Genomic DNA, 23,560 nt, shown 5'->3' on the forward strand with positions numbered 1-23,560 from the left:
ACATGCACGGTGTCGGCAAAACGTGAATCTGCTGTTTGTGTCTGTTTCCTGTGGGAACTAATTGCTTAATGGAGACTGGTGGGCTCTTTAGTTTGACCCAAAATAAAACCAAGAACAAAGCAGGATTAATAGCTGGCATGAATTCCAGCAGTCACTGCACTTGTGGGTAGATTTAGGCAGGAGAGATACAACTATAAATGCAAAATGTAAAATGAATTAGGTCATACATCATAATACTGATCCTTGGAGCAAAGACATGGGTTATAACTCCATCTTGGTGTGTGTTGCTTTGGCCAAACTTAAAAGATCTAAATGATATCACAGTCTCACACCCACATGCATCTTCTCATGATATTTTAAGAGATACAAATGGCTTATTTGAGGAACAGTGCAGAGACATGATGGTTAATGTGTCACACGAACACATACTGCAGCGCTGGGCTGGTAAAGTCTCCATTAACTGCATTGAAGCTGTGATCATCTCAACGCACACACACTGGTTGTGTTCATGTGTGTTTTCCTGCTGCAGTGAAACTCCTGCACTGCGTCTGACACACTCAGCATCACACACTGTGGGGCAGCACATCCACTTGTAATTAAGTGGATGGAAAGAAGAAGAAGAAGAGATGGAGGTCATGAATTTAGAGAGACGCAGAAAAAGAGGCAGAGCAGAGACAGAGATTAAAAAGCTGCTGCTTTATGGGTTAAATATATCCTGTGAATTTGTTTTTCCTTTGTAATATGTCAGCATGTAGACATGTAAAAAGTAGGACAATGCAGCTTAAATGCTGTTTGAGCTGTAAGTTGTCTTTTGGTGCAGATAAATCCGGCTTATAGGCTTTTTACAAGGGGAGGATTTCTATATGTTATTTTGTACATAAGAAGGAGAGAATTGCTCTTCAGATGCATATTTGTTTCTCCTCATACATGCAGCAGTTACCTCCCCTGATCAGCAGATGCTGCTGTCTCATGCAATAATTCATTTTTCACATGGATCCCAGTGGAGTCTGGCCTGGTCAGTGCGCTAACGTGACTCCATACTGCCACACTGTGGTTTATTATAAGAACAGCAGCTGATGCTCTCAGACATTTCCTGTGATGGACCCCAAAGAACCCAAATCTTAAGTCATGATATGTTAAACATAAACACGTAAACAGTCACAGAGGCACAAAACACTAAATACTAATAAATATTCTGAAGAAAGAAGCAATTTTAGCAGTTACTGATTAGCTGTCTTTCAAACAAACACACTGACACCACTGGACTAAACAACATTTAACTCGAGATGTAAAAGACAGACACATGGTCAACAGCACAATGGGTTTCTCTATTTACAAAAGGTAACTCCAGTAAGGTTGTAGTAAATTCACTTACAGAGCGATTAGGGTTATGCACTGAGAGTACCTGAAGGTGAAGGTTGTCCCTTCACTACGCCATTCTTCGTTCTCTCCTCAAAGTTCATCACCTCTTTGTAGATTAGTTCTGAGAAAAAGATATATAATCAGCAATGGGACCAGTATATGCAGAGGGAATTTAAATATTTAAGACAACAGCAACAAAGAAGTATTAAAGTTCCCACATCCATCACACCGCATGCAATAAATAGGTTCTAATAATTCTGCAAGATCACAGTGAGTGATTTAATCTTAACATAGAGGTTTTATTTTCACTTTGGATTAGCAGTTCTCACCTTTCCATTCATCAATGGAGTGTTCTCTTTCATCCAGCTGCTTGTCGTAGATCTGAGGTGGAGGCTAAAGGACAGAGAGAGAGAGTAGGCTTTATTTTAGTACCATTTTAACTCAGTCAACAAGACCTCCAGGTACAATATCCACACAAAAAAATGTCTCTGATACAAGATTTTACAAGTTTAATGTAATGACACATCACAATTTGCAATATCAAAGAGTTGATAAACTAGTAAAAATATGGAGATGAAAAATTATCTCAACATGAAAAACACTGACAGTTTTAACGTGTACGTACAGTGAGAACATGCTGGGTTTGAGACACGTGGATTATGACGATAAAAAAAATGTAAATGAATGAAAATGGGCAGTATTTATCCTTAATCACATAAAGTGGTGATTGATTTCCATAGGATTCAGCATATAAATGCATAATTTGACCTCTCCACACACAGTAAATCATATCAAAGTCACTTCGACCGTTACAATCTGGATGAATCAGCTGACAGACGGTGAGATTAAAGAATATCTGCTGGGTTGTCCAGCTAAAGTTCCCCCTCTCCTTCACCCATAGGATTGTCATTTCATCTACCGGGACACAAATGTGCTGTCTGGCATCCGGTCAACTCATCTTATCACTCATTGACTGTGATCCTGCCCTGGAGTCTGACACCATAATCCTCCCCTGGCTGTCCCTGCAGGTGACAGGACCACCCATAAACCTCTCTGATTTAACCTTGGAGGCGCCATTAGGGATGAGCATTAAGCAGCCGCAGAAGGAAAGACCAATGCATCTTTATGCGGGAAGTATCACTCTATGTTGATTTAAATGCAGTTTTGTGGATTTGTACCAAACTAGCTGCATCTTTTTTTACCTGCAGCTACAGCAAAGCATTGTTTTCTCTTCTCTAAAGCATATACATTGTGACTTTTTAGCCCCCCACTGGTCAAAAATGTGCATTTTGGCGACAAAAAAAGCAGTTCGAAAGGCTGAAAGTGCAAAGTTTCTCCCCTAAAATCAGAGGTGAGCACATGCAAGCAGGAGATATGATACTGTTTGGAAGCCAAACCTGGTTCCACAGGCAACTTATAGAAGCTGCTTTTGTGATGCAGGCGATACCTTATATCCAATGGTTAAAATGGATGAAAAATATCCACATATCTACATGATTTTTTCAATGATGGAGGAGGTGTACATGCCATTAGAATGATATTTACACCTCTTCCTCTTTTTATTTTTTACTATCCCTTTAAATTTCTTCAAGCATTCCTGGAGGGAAATCTTCAAGCAGTCCTGAACCAAATGTGTCCAAAAATCTTCTTTCATTTACACTCTTTAATAAAAAAAGTCCCACTGATTTGTTTCTCTTCGATGTAGGGCGGTTGTTATTTACCATGGATATTTGGATGAGATCTCTGGCCTTCATCAGCATGAGATGACATTAGAGAAGGGGAAAACAGCAGAAAATGTGTTGAAATGCCATTCACAGCCATAATATACATACTACATCAACTCTAACAACAAAATCAGCATTACAAACCATCAACAGCTGGAAAACTAGACAAGTGCACAGTCATGAAATTGTCCTAAAAAAAAAGAGAAATAGCTACAATGGAGAATGCTACTATTAAGCAGCAGGATATTTCAGGCAGCAGAGCAGTAACACTGAAATTCATCAGCTGGTCATGCACTCATTAGTGTGTCGCTGCGAGTAGAAGTGGTATCTGTACGACTCCATCGAGCGGCAGATGGCTTTTTTCCCAATCTCACTGTCACCTCATACTAATGAGGCTCTGATGAAGACGTTAGACTTCACCAAAAAACACCAGAAACACCACCACTCTTTACATTACAACACCATGTCACTCTTTTCCAAATAGCCGCAAGAGCACAGGGGTTATTTGTTTTCTTTTTTACTAAATTTGACATATTTTACTTCCAAAATAAAGAAAAAAACCACACGGGAGGGAAAAATGAAAATGAGATGTGAACAGAAAATATAAATGCAGCTGATCCAGCATTTTCACTGTATCAGAGTTCACGTTAAATCACTAGAATTGCTTTTTGTTTATACACAAAAATAAATAAAACAAAACGAGGCAAGTCATCATCATTAAATACAAACAGTGCTGACCAATCAAACACAGGGAGAGGGAGGGCAGGAATCAATGCACAGCTCTGCCAAAAGGCCTACTCACCGCCTCCACCTCAGCTGGATCGTACCACACGTTGATGTAGGGGTGCTGTAAGGCCTCGTCCACTGATATCCGCTTAGCGGGGTCGATGATCAGCATCTTAGACAGCAGGTCTCTGGCTTGGCTAGCTGTGGAGTGGAAACAATTAGACACAACAACATGTAGTTGACTTCGGGAGGCGAAAAAATATTCTTTTGTCCCACTAAAGTGTAAATCTGGAACACAACGAGTCAGAAAGGGGAGGAGGAGGAGAGAGCGAGAAATAGCAGCGATTAAAGGGAATAATTAACAACAGAAACTCGTCAGAGGAAACTCAAAGGAACGCAAGCGCATGTGACTGATAGAGTGTGAGGAGTGGAGTTTAATTTTGAATTAAAAACGGCATGGTTTCAAACAGATATGTAGAAGAAATCAAGAAATATTCTCATTTTTCATTTACTTATTATAACTCTGCTTTGTCCCATATAAGTCCTGTGGATGAATAATAAAGTCTTTGTACTCTTTGGCTGATAATTTATGCCATTTTTCTAAGCGTAGTTGAGAATGCACAGTATTTTCTCAAACATCTGGCATCCACAAGCACAAATCCAGTCACCCGTCACTCTCTCGGCCAGTCTGTCTCCCCTCAGGCCCTCTTGGACTGATCTGAAACTGAGCACCCTTAAACCACACACCATTCCTCTCCTACACATGCTGACCTTCACTATAAATAGCTCCACAGCAGCAAACGACTGAGGAAACCTAACTGGGAGCAGAGAGAGACAGATGAGTCGGGCGCACCCTCACTGTTCAGCCTGAGCATCAACAAGCCACTTAGAAAAAGATGGTAAATCTATAAAATACATCCTCTATCCACCTCTCCTCATTCCTCACTCTCTCTGCTTCCCTACAGTTCAAAATAACCAAAGCCCAGAGGATGTCTCTCTCATGTCTGACTCACTTCCTACCTGTCGCAGTACAAAACATACAAAACAGCAGCACTTGAGCCCAGCGTTCCACTCTGTCTCTCTCTGAGTGCTTTTCCTTTAACGCTGTCACTCCAGCGGGGAGCAGCCCGGATGCAAAAATTGATTCATGAGAATTTTGCCAGTCGAGTGCTTTGATGTAAGAGCAGGGTAGCGGGAAAAAAAAAGTGTATTTTGTTGTATCTCATTGGGAGGATTCTGTACTTTTTTCACTCCTCAGCTGAAACAGAAGAGAGGAATGACGTGTCGGGTGACATTCTGCATGATAAGTAGGTGAATTCACAGTGAGACGTTCACATATTTGAGATTTATGAGAAAGGCCACAGGCGGAGTTTGGAGTTAAAGATGACCAAAAAGATTTCTGAATCTGGATCTCTTAATTTTTCATTCTGTCCATCTGTCATGCACTTAAACTCCTTAAAAACAATGCGATACAGCTGATTCAAAAACCTCGGGATATTCTTTTACTGCTCTTAAGCTCTCACCTGTTTACTGAAGTGTTGAATTACAGAGATTTGTCTGTTTCAGAGCAGCAGCGACAATATTGTGTGTACAGACGTTTTCCAATAACTGCATTTAAATCTCTAATCATTAAAGGAACCACATTTGAAATGAAAGCACAGAATTTTCTGTGTTTCTATCAGCAACATAAACAACAGATTTGCTCTGATTATCAGTAGTTATTTCTTTATTTGGACTACGGTGGGTAAATTTTGTTTCCTCATCTGAACTTCTTGTCCTGGATTATTTAAAGGACCAGTCACCCAAATTACCATTAATTCAAATTTAGGAAAACGGGCACAACTACAACCTAAATTCATTTAAATTAACTTATTTAACTTAACTGTAACTTTTCCTCTGCACAATTTTACACATGCTTCCTGCTCTGTGAATATATATAAATAGGATTCATATCAAGGCACACACTTAGAGAAGCACAGGTGAAGCTATTCTGCACTTACTGCGATAATAATGTGGCACATAGGCTGCTAACAAGCTCACAGCCTAACCTGACACGTTGCCATTTTCCTCAGAGAGTTAGCATGCAAGCATTTACTAACACTAAACACATGCTACAGCTAAGACTAGAAGAAATCAGCTTTGCAGTTTTGTATTCTCCAGATTGATGGTAATGAAACACTCACCAAAGTCACCTATGATGTAAAACTTAGACATGCTACTGAGCACTGACAGCTTTACTATCACAGCAGCAAGACTCTAACATTTACTGAGACATTTAATGGGCTGACATTATATTTATGTGATGATTTATATCAGACATTAAGGTTTTAACTGTGCTTTCTCACTGCTCAGACATCTGTAAGTGATTAAAAACACTTGTTATGTGATCATCTTTGTATTGTTATTATGCCCAATTAGAGGGTAAATTATACATTTTTACACCTCATCCTTTACTGCTTCTGTGCTTAAAAATAATGTTGGCATCAAAGGAAATGTCATAAATGATAAATCCGTGTTGGTTGTTACTTTTTTGTGTGGTAAAATTCCAAAAATGAAAATAATCAGTCGCCTGAAGGACAAAGACAAGGTACCATTACATGCAAGACATTAAATTCCAGCACATGTATGTGTTTGCTGTGTTGAACTGCGGGTTCTAACCTTTGAGTTTGTTGTGCTCAGAGTCAGCAGGGAAAAGGCAGTCGGGGAAGAGCTTGGGGAAGGTGAGTCCTGCGTACTTTGGCCGGTTCTCGACGTAGTTCCTCACTGTGGGCTGCAGCTTCTTCATGAACTCTGGTGAAGGCGTTCCCAGCTGCTCGATCACTTTGTTCCACTGGTCAATGTCTGGTTGGCACGTCAAGATTAAGGAAGACACACCAGGAATACGCAGCATCCTGTAAACCTGCATGCCTCCGTGTTCGCTCAGGTACCGCCCTCATCCAATATTAATGATGGGGTTTTGTATTTAAAATCAGTTTGATATGACCTGCTGATAAAAGCCTAAAGCTAGTGGTGGTTGAGAGATCGAAAGAAAGAAAGAAAAGAAAAATAATTAGAACTTTGCCTGTTTGACTTAGACAATAGGATTGCTAAAAAAAAAAAAAAAAAACTTTAGCAACAATCTTTTTTTTTAAATGAGTAAATTTACCCAATTTCTTTAATAGATTTTTCCATATGCACAAAAATATCAATAAATAACAAAAATTATGTAAAATAAGATTTAAAACTTGTCATTTTTAATGACCATATAATTTTTTTTTATAAAAAATTGACATATAAAGATGATTGAAATACATTTGGAAAATTTTTCGCAAATTCACTTTTTTTTCTTTTCAATCCAATAGATGAAGCAGGTAAATTCAACTTTAATATTTTAAATATATCTCTAAAATTAGATCTGATTAGCTTTTGTAATCACCGATGTTTTCACAGCAAAAATGTTAACTGAATGTGTTTTCATCATTGTATGACATCTGTAAACATTAGAAATGTATTAAAATACATTATTTATTGTTTTATCTACATCTGTATTTTCATTATAATAAAAAATACCTAATGTTGTCATTTTTACCCATGTAAATATTCTTCATACACATTAAAAAGCCAATAAAAACAACAACATGACTTCACATAAAATCAAAGCTAGATGTATTATGAAAATAAAATATATAATTATGAAAAATGACAATATTTTTATTAGGCGGTTATTTTGTGCTATGTTGCAGTTACAGTTTTTTGGAACCCCAGCTGCCAGAATATTACTGAATTTTTTAAAGCGTTATTTTTAACGGTGAGGCTAAATAAATGATTTCTAAACAGCTGTGTCCCACTCAACCCCAAAAGAATCATCTGTTACAAATGGAAAACCTACTGACCTCAATAAGCGTCCCATCTACACAGACCTGATGAGGAACCTCCTGCTGAATATGAGTTATTGACTGACATGCACATGTTCGTGTAGCTGACTGTGTGGGCATTTGTGCCATTGGTGGGTGTGTCAGTTTGCATTTTCCTTCCTCCTTGACAACGAATGTCTTCTCTCTTACCCCTCCACACTCCAGCTGACCCCCTCCCCTGCCCATGTTCTCACACAGAGTGCCAGTGGAGGCACTTAGCTGCCAGGGCCACCAGAGATCCCTATTTCTTCATTTTGCTGGAACGCCTCAAACTTCCTCCGTTTTGTCTCCATTTCACATTGGCTGTGATCCACCCAGTGCTCAGTGGTGCAATTTTTTTTCATCCGCTAAGTCTCTTATCCATGGCTCTTTAGTAAGTAGCTGGATTCACTCAGACAGCTTGAGGTGTTTTTCCTCCGTGTGTCGGTGCCAGAAAGCATGATGCTCCGCTGTGTGTTGAGCTCTTCGCTTCGTGAAATGAGGGCATCATTGTACCTGAACAGCACTGCTGCCGGGCTCCTGCTGCATTCAGGTTCACATGTGAAACGGAGTGATGGAGCGGCAGACGGTCGGAAGGATACGGTCCGTCCCAGGGAACAGCACTGTCCCTCTTATCACCTCTCCAAAGATGCAGCCTACTGACCACATGTCCACTGCGGTCACACACAGACACATACGTGCACAAGCACACACACACACACATCGTCAAGTTTCTGGCCGTGACGCCTCCAAGTTCAGCATCTCTTTTAGCTCTGTTTATGTCATTTACTGAGGGAAATATTCGACTCTGTAGCTGCTAAATCTTCACCAGAAAGCTGCTGACTGTATCTATCTCCTGTTTTTAATCAGGAAGAAACATTTCACAGTTGCCATCAAAAGCATGTCAGCAACTAAACTAAACACTTGGAATTCACTATAAAGCTCAGTAAAGGCAAAAGAGAGTAATAGTTTTGAGCAGTAATTCTCTGCTGACCTCTTTCACATTGTCATATTGTTTTGAGAATTTAATTTTATATATTATTATTATAGAAACACTGATTGTAGCTGCTCTAAAGTGAAATAAATACATTTTCCAAGTTATGCTACTATATACTTGTGTTAATTGTTAATTTTTCTTTATTTGGTTGGTACAAACAGACAAGTGACAAATTAAAGGAAAAATCTGAACCATGGACTCTTTCAGTGAGGAGATCAGGTGACTCTGTTTTGCTGTGGGAGAGTTTTAGCTTGAAAATGAAAATAATGCGAGTCATTTGCTGTGGACTTCACAGTCACCAGATCTCTACCTAGTTGAACCAATGGGAAACTTTAGACCGATGTGTTAGACGGCGCTCTTCATCATTGTCATCAAAACATCAAATGAGGAAAATCTTTTGGAAGAATGATATTCAATCTCTCTAGCAGATTTCCAGAAACTTTAAAAATCGATGCCATGAGCTCTGAAGTTGCACATGGTGACCTTAAAAGGACACTTAATTTTGGGTTTTCCTCTAATTTGTCACCTGGAAATATGTTTCAAAGAACTATTTTTGAGTATTTTTATACCAAAAGCCACTTAAATCTGAAGGATTTCAATTCAATCGTTTTTATAACTGAATCTCATTTACATAGTTTCACTCAGAAACACAGTATGCTACAATATGGAAGCTAAAGATGCTCTAATGTAGTTTAAACTGTGGTTAGAGTGATTAAGAATTTCTAACGGCGACAGAATGGCTTCCTATCAAAATAAATCTACTAAACACTAATATAAAACATTAAGATTTTTATAGTTGCGATTATACCGTTGTTCTGCTGGTTTCATTTGCTATAAACACAACCAAGGTAGCTAATTTAGGCTGCTGATCAGGGCTGGCTAAATACCTTGAAACAGTCCATGAACACTATGAAGTGTTTTGGATGATTACAAACAGCCTAATTCCTCAACTATTACAGGGTTTTGCTCTATTGATTTCCTCTCATCATATAGGTTTCCAAATATGTTCGCGTTAACTCATCTGTCAAATAGTAAAATCATGTTTGGTACTTTACATTTCAAGTCAAATTGTCACTAAAACACACTGATGTTGCTCCAGCTATATTTAATTTACAGAAAGAATTAAAGAGTTCACTGAGAAACAGTAGGTAGTGGCAGCTGTACTGCTTACTGTCATGGAGGTGGAAAACATCCTCCCACACTGTGTCATTAGCGCTCAAGTAACAACCAAACAAGATAACAAGGTGTGATGCATTCCTATTATCGGCTAATGACAATCTAGTTAGTTTAATATTTAAATATCTGCTACTGCGTACCTGTGCATTCTACCTTCATCTTAATTAACACGCTGCTGTACTGATCCATCATCAAACAGCCACTAAACCCTGCAGGCCACAGCGACCCGACAGATTCTATATCATCCTCTGACAGAGTCTCAGGAAGGTGCAGATAACTTTGCCAGATCGATACGTCAGGTCGAAAAGTTTATGAAGTAAATGAAGACGAGGAGCAGCCGAGTCCAGAGCTGATCCATATGCAGGAGATTAACAAAAGTATGCGTGGCTAAACTTCATTGATCTACAGGAAGATATTAGATAATAAGAATTTCAAGTCATTGTGTGAGCAGAGACAGAAGGAAGGAGAGAGATATTGATGAGCTCATTGCAGGGTTTTCTAGTTTTCCAGAGCATTAATCTTTCAGGGACTGCATGTTCAGGGGCTGCAGAGAGGAGAGTTTTACCACAAACACCTGCAGACACACTGCTCTGGTGTTTCTCACCGACTATCTCCCTCTTAAGAACTTAAATTATCATCATTTTAAAACTCCACATTTCTGTTGCTGTCTGCAAAGCCCATGAAATGACCAAAACCAGCAATATGCTAAGACGTGCGCCACTCAGCGACCCACACATGATCCTCTCTGTGGGCATGTGTGCTCCGTCCACAACAATTATGTGTATCTCTGCTGCCATTAATCTCTGTACTCTGTCAAATAGCAGCGGGCACATGAGAGGGCTGCAGTAGAACAAGAAACACAGTGCTTTTAAGTGCATCTTTAGTCTCTGTGCACCACCACAGCACTACATATGGGCTGCTTTCTACTTGCTTTTCAGTTCTTACAGTCTATAAATCTCTGGTTTATCTGGATATTGTTATGATTTAGAGGAAGGTGGGGTTACAACAGAGCAATAAGCAAGGAGCTGCACACAGCTTTTTTTACATTTCAGGAGCTACACACTGAGCCTGCATGCCAGTTTTAAATCTTTTATAGCGAGTCACTAATGTATACACTTTTATTTTCAATTATGGATCACTGGCTGACTTTGTTTTAGGAAACAAATAGGAGTAAATAGTGTTCTGGAACTATTTTCAGCAGCAGCAGTGTCCGCATTCATCATAATGAAGCAACATGTCATGCAGCATAACTGTGCGGCTCATTCATGTGTTTTAATTAGTTTTGGGTAACAGTAGGAGTCTATGGGACTGAGAAATCAAATTAGGCTTTAGCTAAAGCATGTTAGCAGGTTTTAGTCTTTCCATGGGAGTCGACAATAAGAAAAATACTGCATTTACCCTCTAACACGGGGTGGCAAACATGCGGCCCACGGGCCAAAACCGGCCCGCCAGAGGGTCCAATCCGGCCCCCAGGATGACTTTGTAAAGTGTAAAAATTACAGAGAAGACATGAACTGCAGATTGTAAATTTGTAAAACTCTAAATTTAAAATAATTCCTAGACCTTGACAAGTTGTTTTGATCTTAAAGTAAAATACTCAATTGCTCATTGTTCTTTTGTCATTTTGCGTCTTATTTTTGGAAAATTTTGTGTTGTTTTTTTGTTGCCTTTTTTTTGTCTGAGTTATCGTTTCTCATTTTTGCCGTTTTGTGTTTCCTTTTCATCTCGCTTCTGTTTTTTGTCTCATTCTTTTCATTTTCTGTTTAATTTTATTCATTATCTTGTGTATCGCTTTTGTCGTTTTGTTTCACACTTCTGCCATTTATTGTCTCGCTTGTGTCATTTGTCCTTTTTTGTCACTTTGTAACTTTTTGGTCAATTATTTTTGTCATTTTGTTTCTCAGTTTTGTTGTTTTGTGTCTCATTTTGGTAATATTTTGTCTTGTTTTTGATATCATTCAGTTCCAGATACCTGTGACTAAATGTTTTGTTCCTTTGTAGACACTCTGGGATCTGTAATTTGTAGTGTGTAAATGATAAACTGAGGCATAATACTGTTAAAATTGAATTCATTTTTCTTAACAAATTTCAGGTTGTTCATGATGTTTTGTAAAAAGCTAGTTTATTAAATTTGAATATTTTCAGAATGCACATTTTTGGACTAAAACAAAGGAAAAATTTGGAGTTATTTATTGGTTATTGTGCTCTGATTGTACTGGTCCGGCCCACTTGAGATCAAATTGGGCTGAATGTGGCCCCTGAACTAAAATGAGTTTGACACTATTGCTCTAACATATAAAATCACTTGTACCTTGCCTCTTCCTTATTTTAATATTCCCTATTGTAGCATATTTTTCAGCTTACCTATTAAACATGCTGAAAAGCTCCACCTTTAACCTTTCAACTTTCCTCGCTCTACCCAACAAGCTGCTATAAACAGATGCTCAAAGGGAATATATTCAAGATTCAGCACTGAATGCTTAATAACTGTGTCTGACTCACACATGTAGGGACTCTCAGATGGCAAAGATGTATCTCACATGTACGCACACGTGCACAGACACAGCATGGGAACTCTTTATTCACCGTGCTGAAAGAAGTCACCTCGGGGATGCAATTACACCCCCCCCCCTCCTCGCTGCGAGAGAAATGCACCAGGTAGCTCCAAACTCTCCAAATAACACTCACTTAAATATTCAGAAACAGAATTTGCCAGAATATATGAGGAGGAATAAAGGTTGTGATGTTACTGTAGGTTATATGGAAAGTGTTAAAAGAAGATAAGTTGTATAAAGGTGTGTTATGAAGCCAGAATGTTTTTTAGTTCACCTCAGAAACATACAGCAAACATCAGGCCTGCTATCTGCAAATTGAGTGTAACTAAAAAGTGTAAAATGATTAAATGGAAGCAGAAATTGGCTGAATATCACCTGAGAGGTATGTCATGAGCATCTATTTTAACTTTACCCATATGCACATCTGCAACAGTTTCATATAATTTTTTTTTAACTGACATGACATTCCTAAACTCTGGAAGAATATTTTAAATGTGTGTTGAATCCCAACATGGCTGCTTTATATATAATAATCAACATTTTCGCCAGTATTTTCAAGAAAAATGAAACAAACAAAGTTACCATGGGATAACATTTCTGTGTCTTAACAAGGATACAGTCCCGGCCAGGAAAAAGGATTTTGTGGCGCACCATTTCTCCCATAATGCACCCCACCGACCAAATATCCACTGCACGCATAGAGGTGAGGGTGAGACACAGAGGCAGCAAAAAGGAAAAGAGGGGAAAGCAAAAAAGGTTAGTGTCATCCACAGTGAGCCTCCTGAGAAGCAACAGTGATTAGAAACTAGCAGTTATTCAGCGAGAGGGATAAATAATTAGACAGAGGCGTGTTACAGAGAGATAAATCTGAATGAAATACAGATACAGACAGGGAGCAGAAGAAAAGCAGAAAAAATGAAAACTAGAGCCTCGCGGGGACTAACTGGTGGCTGGATATTCAAAGCCGTAGAGCCCGCAGGCTTCCGTTCTTGGGAGGAATAAGGCTAATGAGTCATAGCTGGGCTGGCATTCAATCACATGTCTTGATGTTCTGGCGGCTTTTAATCAGTGATTCATACCTCCAACACTTCAATTCACTCAAGTGCAGCTCAACCAGAATGGTAGATTAGGTTTCACACTTTCATTTGGAATCATCATCAAACATCTGTGTGATTTTATTTTCCTCATCATTAACGCCCATGAAAAATGAGATCTTTTGCTATAGTCAGATGCTCCTGCTGCCTGTTGTAGTCTCCATCAATGGACTATGGATGATTACTCTTGTATCCTTTAAAGATGTTTGAATTTGATGCAAGCAAAATGTTCAAATAGTCATCCTCACCGTTCTCTTTGTATCCCATTCCCAGGATGACCTCCGGGGCTCTGTAGTATCTGGTCACCACATAAGGGGTCATCATGAAACTGGTGCCTGCAGTCCTGGCCAGACCAAAGTCCAGGATCTTCAGGGTGCAGTCTGACTTCACCACTATATTGCTTGGTTTGAGATCCTGGTGAGGGGATGAGAACGACAGAGAAACTCTACATAACTATGCAAAATGCAAAACTTTTTTCCCCCAAATGTTTACTGCCACTTTAACCTATTTATTAATATCATTTATGGTTAAAAATAAGGAAGATTGACACATAGACATGTCCACTCTGAGAATACATTTATCTTTACATTTAAAACTGGGGCATCATTGGACAAATGTTTCTTAATAACCTTTGAGAATATTGGAATTCAATCTGTCTGAAAGGAAACTAGACTTCTGCACCTAATCAGGCTTTAGAAAATCTGAAAAACAGCATTTCCATTGACAACACATGTAAATAAATGCAGATGTGCATGCACGCCCCTTCTGATGATGAATTTGTTGGCAAAAAATCCTACAGGAGAAGTCATTATTCAAGAATTGGCAACAACTGCCTACACAAAACAAAGAAGATGCACATGTCTAAGTCTGACAGTAACCGCAGTGAAACAGGTCAATATCAGCAAAACAAACTCCTAGGACTGGGCAACTTACTGGTCTTCTGGGCATGTAAGCAGCTAATCTGATTTATTCTGTGACATGTAAATGTGTCGCAGTGGTGGGTTCAGTGTACTTAGATTCACAATGAAAGCTGGCGATAAGTGGCTACGCTGACTGTTTGACTAATTGTTTATGCTTCTACTAACTGCAATCAAAGGCACATGGTTGCAACTATTGCTAATTTAATCATTTAATTACATGTTTACATACCTGTTTATGATCATGCTTGGGTTGCATGGTCATATGGAAATGCTCATGCTTGTCTGGTGAAAAGAGCAAACTTTCTGTTTGCCAAATTTCTGCCTACCCAGCTCTAAAGCCAGAAGTCTGTTAGCTTAGCTTAGCACAAAGATTGGACATTAGGGACTGCTACATTGGCTCTGTCTGAAGGTACCAAAATCCACCAAACAGCAACTTTAAAACTCAATTAACACACTATATCTTATTTGTGTAATCACAAAAATCAAGGTCTAAAAAATGACATCCTGACATTTTATGGGGGGTATTTTTGGACCTGCCCTTTACAGTCATAATGTTGCTGCTAAATAATTGTTGAATTAACCCCGAGCTGAGGGTTCAGAGTGTTTTTTTCCTTTCACTTTTATATTCACTGTTAGCTATTTTTTCACTCCAATACATAGATATTTATCTCTATGGAAACAACACAACCTGGCTAGAAGTACAAAAAAACTTCAGTGTCTTTTATGTAGACTGAGTTACATTGCCATTAAATAAGACAAAATGTTGCTTTTTTGATTATTTCTTTTACTAAAATTGTAATGAAAATGGAATCAACACGTACAACATTTTCCATGTGCCCACTGTACTTTGTGTTTTCCACACTATTCTACATATCAAATCTAGAAAGATATTTAACCATGCTGAATGTATCTTCCACTGACTGGCTGACAACTTGCTCCTCTGTATACAGTTTTTGAACCACGTTGCAATTACTTTGTCAATCAAACATGCTTTAACTACTTTGTCTCAGTCTCTCTTGTCATCTCATCTCTGCTCTTTGTAAACACAGAAGCTGCTTAAGTGGTTTCTTGGTTGCCATGAGCAGTTCATAAAATATTAATATAACGTATTTAAGGGCTGTACAGTAGCTCGATGCTTAGCACTGTCGCCTCACAGCTAGAAGATCTTCGGTTTGTGTCCCAGCCTGGGCCTGGGATCTTCTCCTGTGTGGAGTTTGTATGTTCTCCCTTTCTGAAAACATGCTTAGGTTAACTGGTGATTCTAAATTGTCTGTAGGTGCGAATGTGAGTGTGATTGTTTGTCTGTATATGTAGCCCTGTGATAGACTGGTGACCTGTCCAGGGTGTCCCCTGCCTTCACCCTAAGTCAGCTGGGATAGACTCCAGCCCCCCATGACGTTAATGAGGATTAAACGGTTAATAGATAATGGATGGATATATCTTAATTTGAACAAGACCTGGTGCAAATGGTTTATTTTTGGAGAATGTTTGAACAAGACATGTAGAATAAAGTAATTATGATAAAAAAAATACTACAACTTTAAGCTTAGTTTTGGTTAATTTTCCTCATGGAAGAACATCACACTATACATGCTTATGAACCGAAAAATGAAACTCTGATGATTGTTTCTGTTTTTACAGTTTTTAGGTATGATATATGGTGCAATTTTGGAATTTTTCTAAAACAAAACAACCTGATATTTAAACCTTCTTGCAGGTTTCTAGGTTTAGATGGTTAAATCGTGTTGAGTTTCCTCAGAACCGCCTTGGAGTCTAATTAACATCGACGGTAACAGATGTTAGGTTACAAATTGGGACTGCGATGGATTTAAAAACCCACAAACCTGAACAAATTCAGGAGATGAACCAGAAAACTGAACTGTCCTGTTTTCCTACCCTGTGAATGATGCCGGCTGAGTGCAGATGTTTGATGCCACACAACATCTGGTAGAGCAGGTAGGACATTCTCTCGTGGTCGAGCTCCATCTGAATCACCTGGCACAAGTTGGCATCCATCAGCTCCATCACTAGATACCTACAGGGAGAGATCTTTATTGAAGCGTGAGCGGTTACCAGAGGAGTGACTGATGACTTATTTGGCATTTGAGGAGCTCGTCGTCTCCGCAGCCCTCCTAACGTTTCCGACAGAAAAAATAAAAAGTGCCACAAAGACGCACGAATCCCTCTGCAGTACGGTGTACCGACAAATTGTTCTAAAAGTGAACACATGCTCATTTATCATTCAGGATGAGAACAGGATACCTCCAGCAGCTTCACATTACAACTAGAGTACTTTCACTGTCTGCACTCCAGTGGTAGTGCTGTCACAAATGCAGATGTGGAGGAGTAATGAGAACATAATACATGACAAAATCAGTCCCCATTTTTTCTTCAACATCTATTATATCTGATTAAATGAAAGCATCTATCTGCCCTTTGCTCATTATATGTGTTAAATCAATATTTTTCATTATGCAAAGAAAGGTTTATTATACTTACACATCCTGGAATTCCTCTAATGATTTCTGTGGTGTGAAGACATTTAATAAACTGATAATCTGAAAGAGAGAAGAGCATATAGAGGGTCAACATAGAGCGGTTAAAAATACACGCATGTAATGAAAGATGGGTCGAGACTGTGGATGCAAGTTGACCCTGGAGAAGGACACGGCTGAGCGAGAGACACGGAAGAAGTGAAATGGAACAAAAGAGTGGGGATAAATGTGGAAGATAGGAAAGGGAGACAGAAGAGAACAAAGAGCGGCGCTGGTGATTACATTCATGCCTTGAAGTGCTCTCTGTTTCACTCTCCTGCCAGTTGGGTACATTTCTGGAGGCGCAGAATTTAGCATGGTCACAACATTCCAGTGGCTTGTCTGCGTTTTGTAGCGAAGGGATTTATCCTCAGACAGAAATAGACGCAGACTGGGGAACAGTTTAATAAGTGTGTTTCACTCTGACAACGGATGCATTTTTTCTCCTCTTTCCTGCATTCCTTCCCTGCTTCCTTTGTTACCTCTCAGCTGAATCACTCACATTTTTGTGATTGACGCATTTCATGAGCACCAACTCCCGGTATGCCCTCTTGGCGTGGGTCTGGTTCTGGAAGGGTCTGCTCAGCTTCTTAATGGCTACGTTTCTGTCCAGGACAGCATCATAGCCCGCACTGCAGAGGGAAAAACAGCACAAATCAGTATTCTTCTAGCATTCGTGGCTGGATGATTGTCTCCGTGTGTGATTGCATGACAACGTGACGATTCGTGGTGAATGTCATCGGTCAAAAAAACAAAAGGATGATTTCTCACGTCTCCAAGGAAACAAACGCTCATGCAAATAGATGGCAGATTGCTATTTTAAACTCATATCTGTGAGGACAGCCGTTGTTAACATTAATGAACACAAACAGATCTGATGTGTTCATTTGTTAGCTTTATAGGTTCTGGTATATATATGTCCACTGTATATGCTAAGCTAAGATAGGTTTGGCTTTTTTAAAAAACATATTCTGTACAGACGTGAGAATGACATTGATTTTATCAACTCTTCTAAGCAAACAATAAAGCATATCTCCCTAAATGTCAAATTATTATTCCATTTTTCCCGACCACAAGCACTGATGTCTCCTATGTCAGTATTTGGTAATATTAATCCTCTGATCACCAAGCACTTTCTGGGTGTTTTTGCTCATATTTTTTGTCATATTTTTAGTCACTGTGGCCTCATTTTTCACTGCAGTACAAAGTCCTGCATTTCAATTGAAAACACAATCGAGTTGAAGGAATTTAAAAATATCTTCTGTGAATTTTGACACAATTATAATCATACGATTCATAAAAAGAAAACACTTAAGTAGATTTTCTTTATTTATTTTCCAAAAAATCTTAAAAATGTGAAAAAATATAAACGGCATTTTTCCACGGGTCCACAAGTGTAACAACACTTAGTAGCTCTACATACTGTTGGCATTTTACTACTTACATTTTAAATAGTTTTCCTTCTTGTTGCCTGCTCAATGTATACACTGGATGCAGTTCAGCCAAATTCTTCCACAAAGTTCCTATATTTGTGGGAATGTGACTGTTTGTTGCAGCTGAGTCACTATTGCCCTTGTGGTTGCACCAAGGAGCACATACTTTTCTGATATTTACAGAATATCATTAGTGCAATTGGTTCATTTTTAGCACATTTTTACACAAGACATGTAGAATAAAGCGATTTTGATTGAATTAGGGTAAGAAGATTTGGTTTGTTTTCCAGAAAAAACTGCACATCCTGTACAATATGATGAAGGACAAACAAAAAGTTGAAAATCTGACTGCTCTTTGGGTTTTTACAGTTGCTGGTGTCATTTTGGTGATTTTTCAGTGCTAACAAGGCTTTCAAACCAAAAGGGGTTTGAAGGTCAAATGACCAATTTATGAAAAGAAATTACAAATGCTGCTGTATTATAAGCAAAAAAATAAATACTGAAATGCAATGAAACAGGTGGGGAAATCTCAGCTACATGTAGATGGTTTCTCTTTTAGTGACCATTGCAGCAGAGTGCAAAGTGCTTTGCTGGCTCAACACAATCCCAACCCCCGAGAACCTTCTGGGATTTTAGCTCTTTGCAGCGAGTTATGTTGGCTTTCAATGAACGGCGGCACAGAAAAAGCAGCCATAAAGATGTCACATCACATTCTCAGCTCTATATCTCTGAGTGTGCCTTTTTTTTCTGACAAATTCTCCCTACAAGATGCCGCAAATCGAGTTTCAAGGCATCTGTACGTAGGCTTGCAGTGGATGGCTGGGCGGGACGCTGTGGTTCGTCATGTCTCTGTGGAGACCACAGGCCAGGGATGATGTGTGACCATGGAAACAGTGGAGCCTCCATAAAAGCATTGATCCAATAGGGATTTAAGGCAGTCATCACTTTTCTAGCTGAGTGAAAGATGATGTCATGACCAGCTAAACTACTTAAAGCCTTCATCCCTCCTAAGATGCTTCTGAAAGCTCATCCTGACCGAAGCGCACGAGTCATAAGGGCAGAGATGTGCACAGATTGGGATGTTTGTGGGCGACAGTGTTGGCAGAGTGAGTCTTAGTTGCAGCAAAGACAGGCGAGAACAAGTTTTCCCTCATTACCATGTTCTCAGGCTTTACTGGGAGAATAGTTTACTGATTGCATAAGAAAAGCAGAATGCAGATAAGCTTTTGGATCGCTGTCTGCTTGTATGCACATTGTGTGTTGTGCCAAAACAAAAGGAAGGAATTCTGTGCAAAATCAGACAGATGTTCATGTAAATGTGATTATTTCTCCCAGTTGAGGATTAGGCTAAACATACTGCACCGTAAGCAAGTCATTTTTGAATTATTTTGCCATTACAATGTGACCAAATCGTAAACTTCTGTAGTATGTTAACCCTCGTGTCGTCCTGCGGGTCAAAAGTGACCCGGTTTAAAGTTTGAAAATGAGGGAAAAAAAATATTTTCACAGTGAAACTTTTGATGCCCACATTTTGAACATTTTTGGGAAATCTTTGAACATTTTTTGGGGGGAAAAAAAGAAATGTTAAAAATGTTTCTTAAGAACATTCACAAAAAAAATCAACCAAAATCCAGCAAAATTCCCTGGATTTTGGTAGATTTTTATGTGAATGTTCTTAAGAGAATATTAGAAGTTTTACTTACATATATGTAATCATTTTAGACATTTTTAGGATTTTTTGAAGATTTTTACTCATTTTTTGAAAATATTTACAAGAATTTTCTTTCCAAAATTGGGAGATTTTTTTAAAGAAAACTTTTAAGGGAAACTTTTAAGGAATTATTGGAATTTTCTTTCTAAAGGTTTTGCAAATTGTCAGAAATTTGGGGAATTTTTTTGCAGAATTTTTGGATTTTTTTCAGACAAAGAAACAATATTTTCTGGTGCCCGTAAATGAGGACAACAGGAGGGTTAACATGTAAATGAGACTATTTTCATGGCGCGTCCCACTTGATCTCATTAATCAGTCAGATATGACATCAGTCTTGGGGGTCTGATGCAGTTGGGTCGTGGTAATACCATCACCATATGACACCAGATGACAGCTGTGAGCACGGACAAGCAGCACACAGCAGAGCAGGTTAAATTAGATTTGCACTCACTGCCGTCCATCGCTACGATATCCTTAAAATGGGCACAATCCCAGCATTAGCAGTTACAGCCTGCCCAAGCTCCTTTGCAAATGCGCAAAATTGCTTTGGAACGGAAGGGGAGAGGGGCTGAGGGCATGGGAAGCAAAGGAGGGACAATGAACGAGGGCAAGTGGAGGGCAGAGGCTGCTGAGAGAAACCGAATCTTCGCATATTCTATATAAGATGCACGGAAATAAAGCATGTCAAGTCGGGACGCTGCAGGGAGGATTTCTGAGGCAGGTATATCGCCATGGTGACACAACATTAGCATGAGTGTAACTTATAGATTCGCCTGGTGATTTGACAATGAATGTAAGATGAATTCCTTTAAGTGGAGCCTTGGCAGTCGTTCCACTGCATTCTGACAGGGCAGACATGAGTTGAATTACAATGAATATGAGCTCTCTCTGCAATCTGGATTAAAGATTCACTTAAGTGCCCGTCTTGTTCGGCCCTTATGGCGCACACATCCATATTCTGAATAAAAGATATGTCATCGGCCCAGAGCACTGGAGAGGACACAAACACAGAGCCTCCACATTTGTGATTCAATTATGACAGAAATGCTCATCTTGATTCTTCTGATGAATGTCATTTTAACATATATATTTGCCAAGCTTGAGTATTTATCAGCTTCTATTGAGGAACACAAGGCTACCGTTTGCACACTTTTTTAACCCTCTGAAGCTCAAAGCCTGCCTGAAAAATAAGCTTAAAATCACGATATTTCATTAAAATCCCTTTATTCTACACGTCTCATTTGAAAAATTGACAAATATGAACCATTTACTCTAACTACATTCCGTTAAAAGCAAACATTTCTGCAGTTCTGGCACAACCGTGAAATTATTAGTGACCGGAATTAGAATTTAAACTGTCTTTTTGGCTTACTTACTTTATTATTTAGCTTTGTTTACAAAATCATTCATTCAAATTCAAAATTCAAAATGTAACACAATGATAAAGACACAAAGACATTTTTCAGTATTTACCTCAAGAATGCCATATTTTTCCAGTTCACATCAATAACTTAGAATAAAAAAAAACACAGTCCGTCTTGGCTTATTATAAGACAAAGCATGGCTGCATTTTTTAGTGTTGTACAAATAAATGCTCATTAGCATCAGATGGCAGGTTTAGTCTCCATTCACCATGCAGCTTTCCTTGTTTACTGGTTGTTTTTCATTTTGCGCCACAAGATTTCTGAGTCACATAGCTGAAGGACATGTTTTACAATGTTATAATTGCTCATCCCTGAAGGTTTTCAGGAGAACTGAGAATATTTTGCTATTGCTAAATTACCACCATTAAAGCTTTGCACAGTCCTCTACCGCATTCACCTCAACAGTGAATACAAGAAACAGCGATTGTCCTTCTGTAATTACTCTGACATCAAAACAGCATGACATGATAAGAAATAGGTTATAAAAGAGAAGCATAGTTGAGTTCTTACCAGACTATTCCCTGAGCTCCAGAGCCAATGGGCTTTAAATTCTGGTAGCGTTTTAAAACTGTGAAGGTAGAGTCTCCCACTTCCACACTGTAGAACTGGTTGTCCACTTTGCTTTTGCTCATGTTGTAATGCTTGGCAATATATGACACATCCACTTGTTTTCCAAAACCCTGCATTAGGCAAACGTAACGGAAAAGTTAGTCATGCTGAAGATCACTTTGGTGCTTACTTACCTTCCAAAACACATCTGAAAGAGGCAAAGGTTCCATTTACACATTAACATTTTCACATGATTACACCAATTAACCAATCAGCAGTCAGCATGTATTTAGCTGCTGCTTTTCCAAACGACAAAAAGTGTGTGTTAAAGGCTTATTGGTAGAAAACGACAGGACACGCAGTGCAGCTGAGTTTACATTTACACTGTCTCCATGCAGAAATGCAACCTCTGTAATAGCCACGTAATGACATCAGTGCCACTAATGTCTTTACTCGACTGAAGACATTATTCTTTTACTAATGTGCACACAATAATCAGGCTGTAATTACTCGGGCGGAGCAGTATTACAAACTGTGCCACAACAAAAATATCAGTTCATTAGAGACTCTGTAATTACAACTGAGCTCACAAACCAAGCAAAGCTGTATTACTGTATTATTAAGTGTGAATGACTTCCATGAAAAACTAATATAAGTGATGTAAGACAGTTGAAGCCGGCACGGCTGACCAGTCAACCAAACCTATGATCGAGTTATTTCGCTACATCAGACTGTAGTCTTTGCTGTGGCACCTATAGAGGCGATTAAACAGCCAGTTTCACACCCATGTGTAATGCAAACATCCCATATAATCAGAGCTACAGCGGTACAGCCCGTAGCACCAAGACTGCAGATTTTGTAGTTTATGAAATTACATTCCCAAATGAGTTTTGCATTTAACGCTGTCGGGAAGCCAACAGGAGACAGACGATTAAGCTTCAGTTAGAGAAACACTTTGCTGCTTTGTCTTCAGCAGAGATCTCAGTTATAGATGAACTCCTGAGGTGTTGAACTTAAGTAGAAAATCACTCGAATCATTTTTAGCTTTCAGCACAAGGCTGAAAGCGCTTCACCTTCTGAAAAATAAAAAACTTCCAGAAGCACATTTACATTAAAGCTCCTAATTGAAGCATTTTGCAGTCTTATTAAATGCTGTGAACACAAACTGCTCCGGAGTCATTGTGTGCACACACAGAAACACAACAATAGCAAAACGCACAGAGCAATGAAGGGGAAATGGAAGTGAATGAATACTGTACCTTTTTTACCTGTAAGGAACACACACCTGACAAAAGGCTATCTTTACATCCAGGACTGGTTGGCTGCAGTTATATAAGAAATGTCTGCTCATAAATACCTGGAAGACACAAAGAGAAGAGAGACGGAGTCAGAGAAGTGTGAACCGGAGTAGCAGGAAATTTTCACGTGTGAGCTGTAAATTCTCACATATACAGCAGATGATGACAAATGAACAGACTGAACA

General features: G+C 39.0%; 1 protein-coding gene across 10 annotated transcripts in view; it reads right to left on the bottom strand.

Moving 5' to 3' along the window:
* Positions 1–23,560, bottom strand: part of mapk10 (mitogen-activated protein kinase 10) — a 43,733-nt gene that overhangs the window by 5,235 nt on the left and 14,938 nt on the right. For 3 of the 10 annotated variants that reach the window (XM_023280903.3, XM_023280909.3, XM_023280904.3), the window contains exons 2-13: positions 23,363–23,434; positions 22,039–22,208; positions 17,463–17,592; positions 16,926–16,984; positions 16,323–16,461; positions 13,755–13,920; positions 13,030–13,101; positions 6,471–6,653; positions 3,889–4,013; positions 3,084–3,110; positions 1,692–1,755; positions 1,406–1,483 (exon numbers count right to left, since the gene is read on the bottom strand). In XM_023280903.3, coding sequence (XP_023136671.1) covers positions 1,406–1,483; positions 1,692–1,755; positions 3,084–3,110; positions 3,889–4,013; positions 6,471–6,653; positions 13,030–13,101; positions 13,755–13,920; positions 16,323–16,461; positions 16,926–16,984; positions 17,463–17,592; positions 22,039–22,208; positions 23,363–23,434 — 1,285 coding nt within the window. Of the gene's footprint in view, positions 1–1,375; positions 1,484–1,691; positions 1,756–3,083; positions 3,111–3,888; positions 4,014–6,470; positions 6,654–8,286; positions 8,359–13,029; positions 13,102–13,754; positions 13,921–16,322; positions 16,462–16,925; positions 16,985–17,462; positions 17,593–22,038; positions 22,209–23,336; positions 23,435–23,560 lie in introns of all 10 variants that reach the window. The other 7 variants (XM_023280906.3, XM_023280907.3, XM_023280911.3 and 4 more) reach the window with 5 other exon arrangements.

This window comes from Amphiprion ocellaris, chromosome 17 (genome assembly GCF_022539595.1).
Source record: "Amphiprion ocellaris isolate individual 3 ecotype Okinawa chromosome 17, ASM2253959v1, whole genome shotgun sequence".
NCBI classification, from domain to species: Eukaryota; Metazoa; Chordata; class Actinopteri; family Pomacentridae; genus Amphiprion; species Amphiprion ocellaris.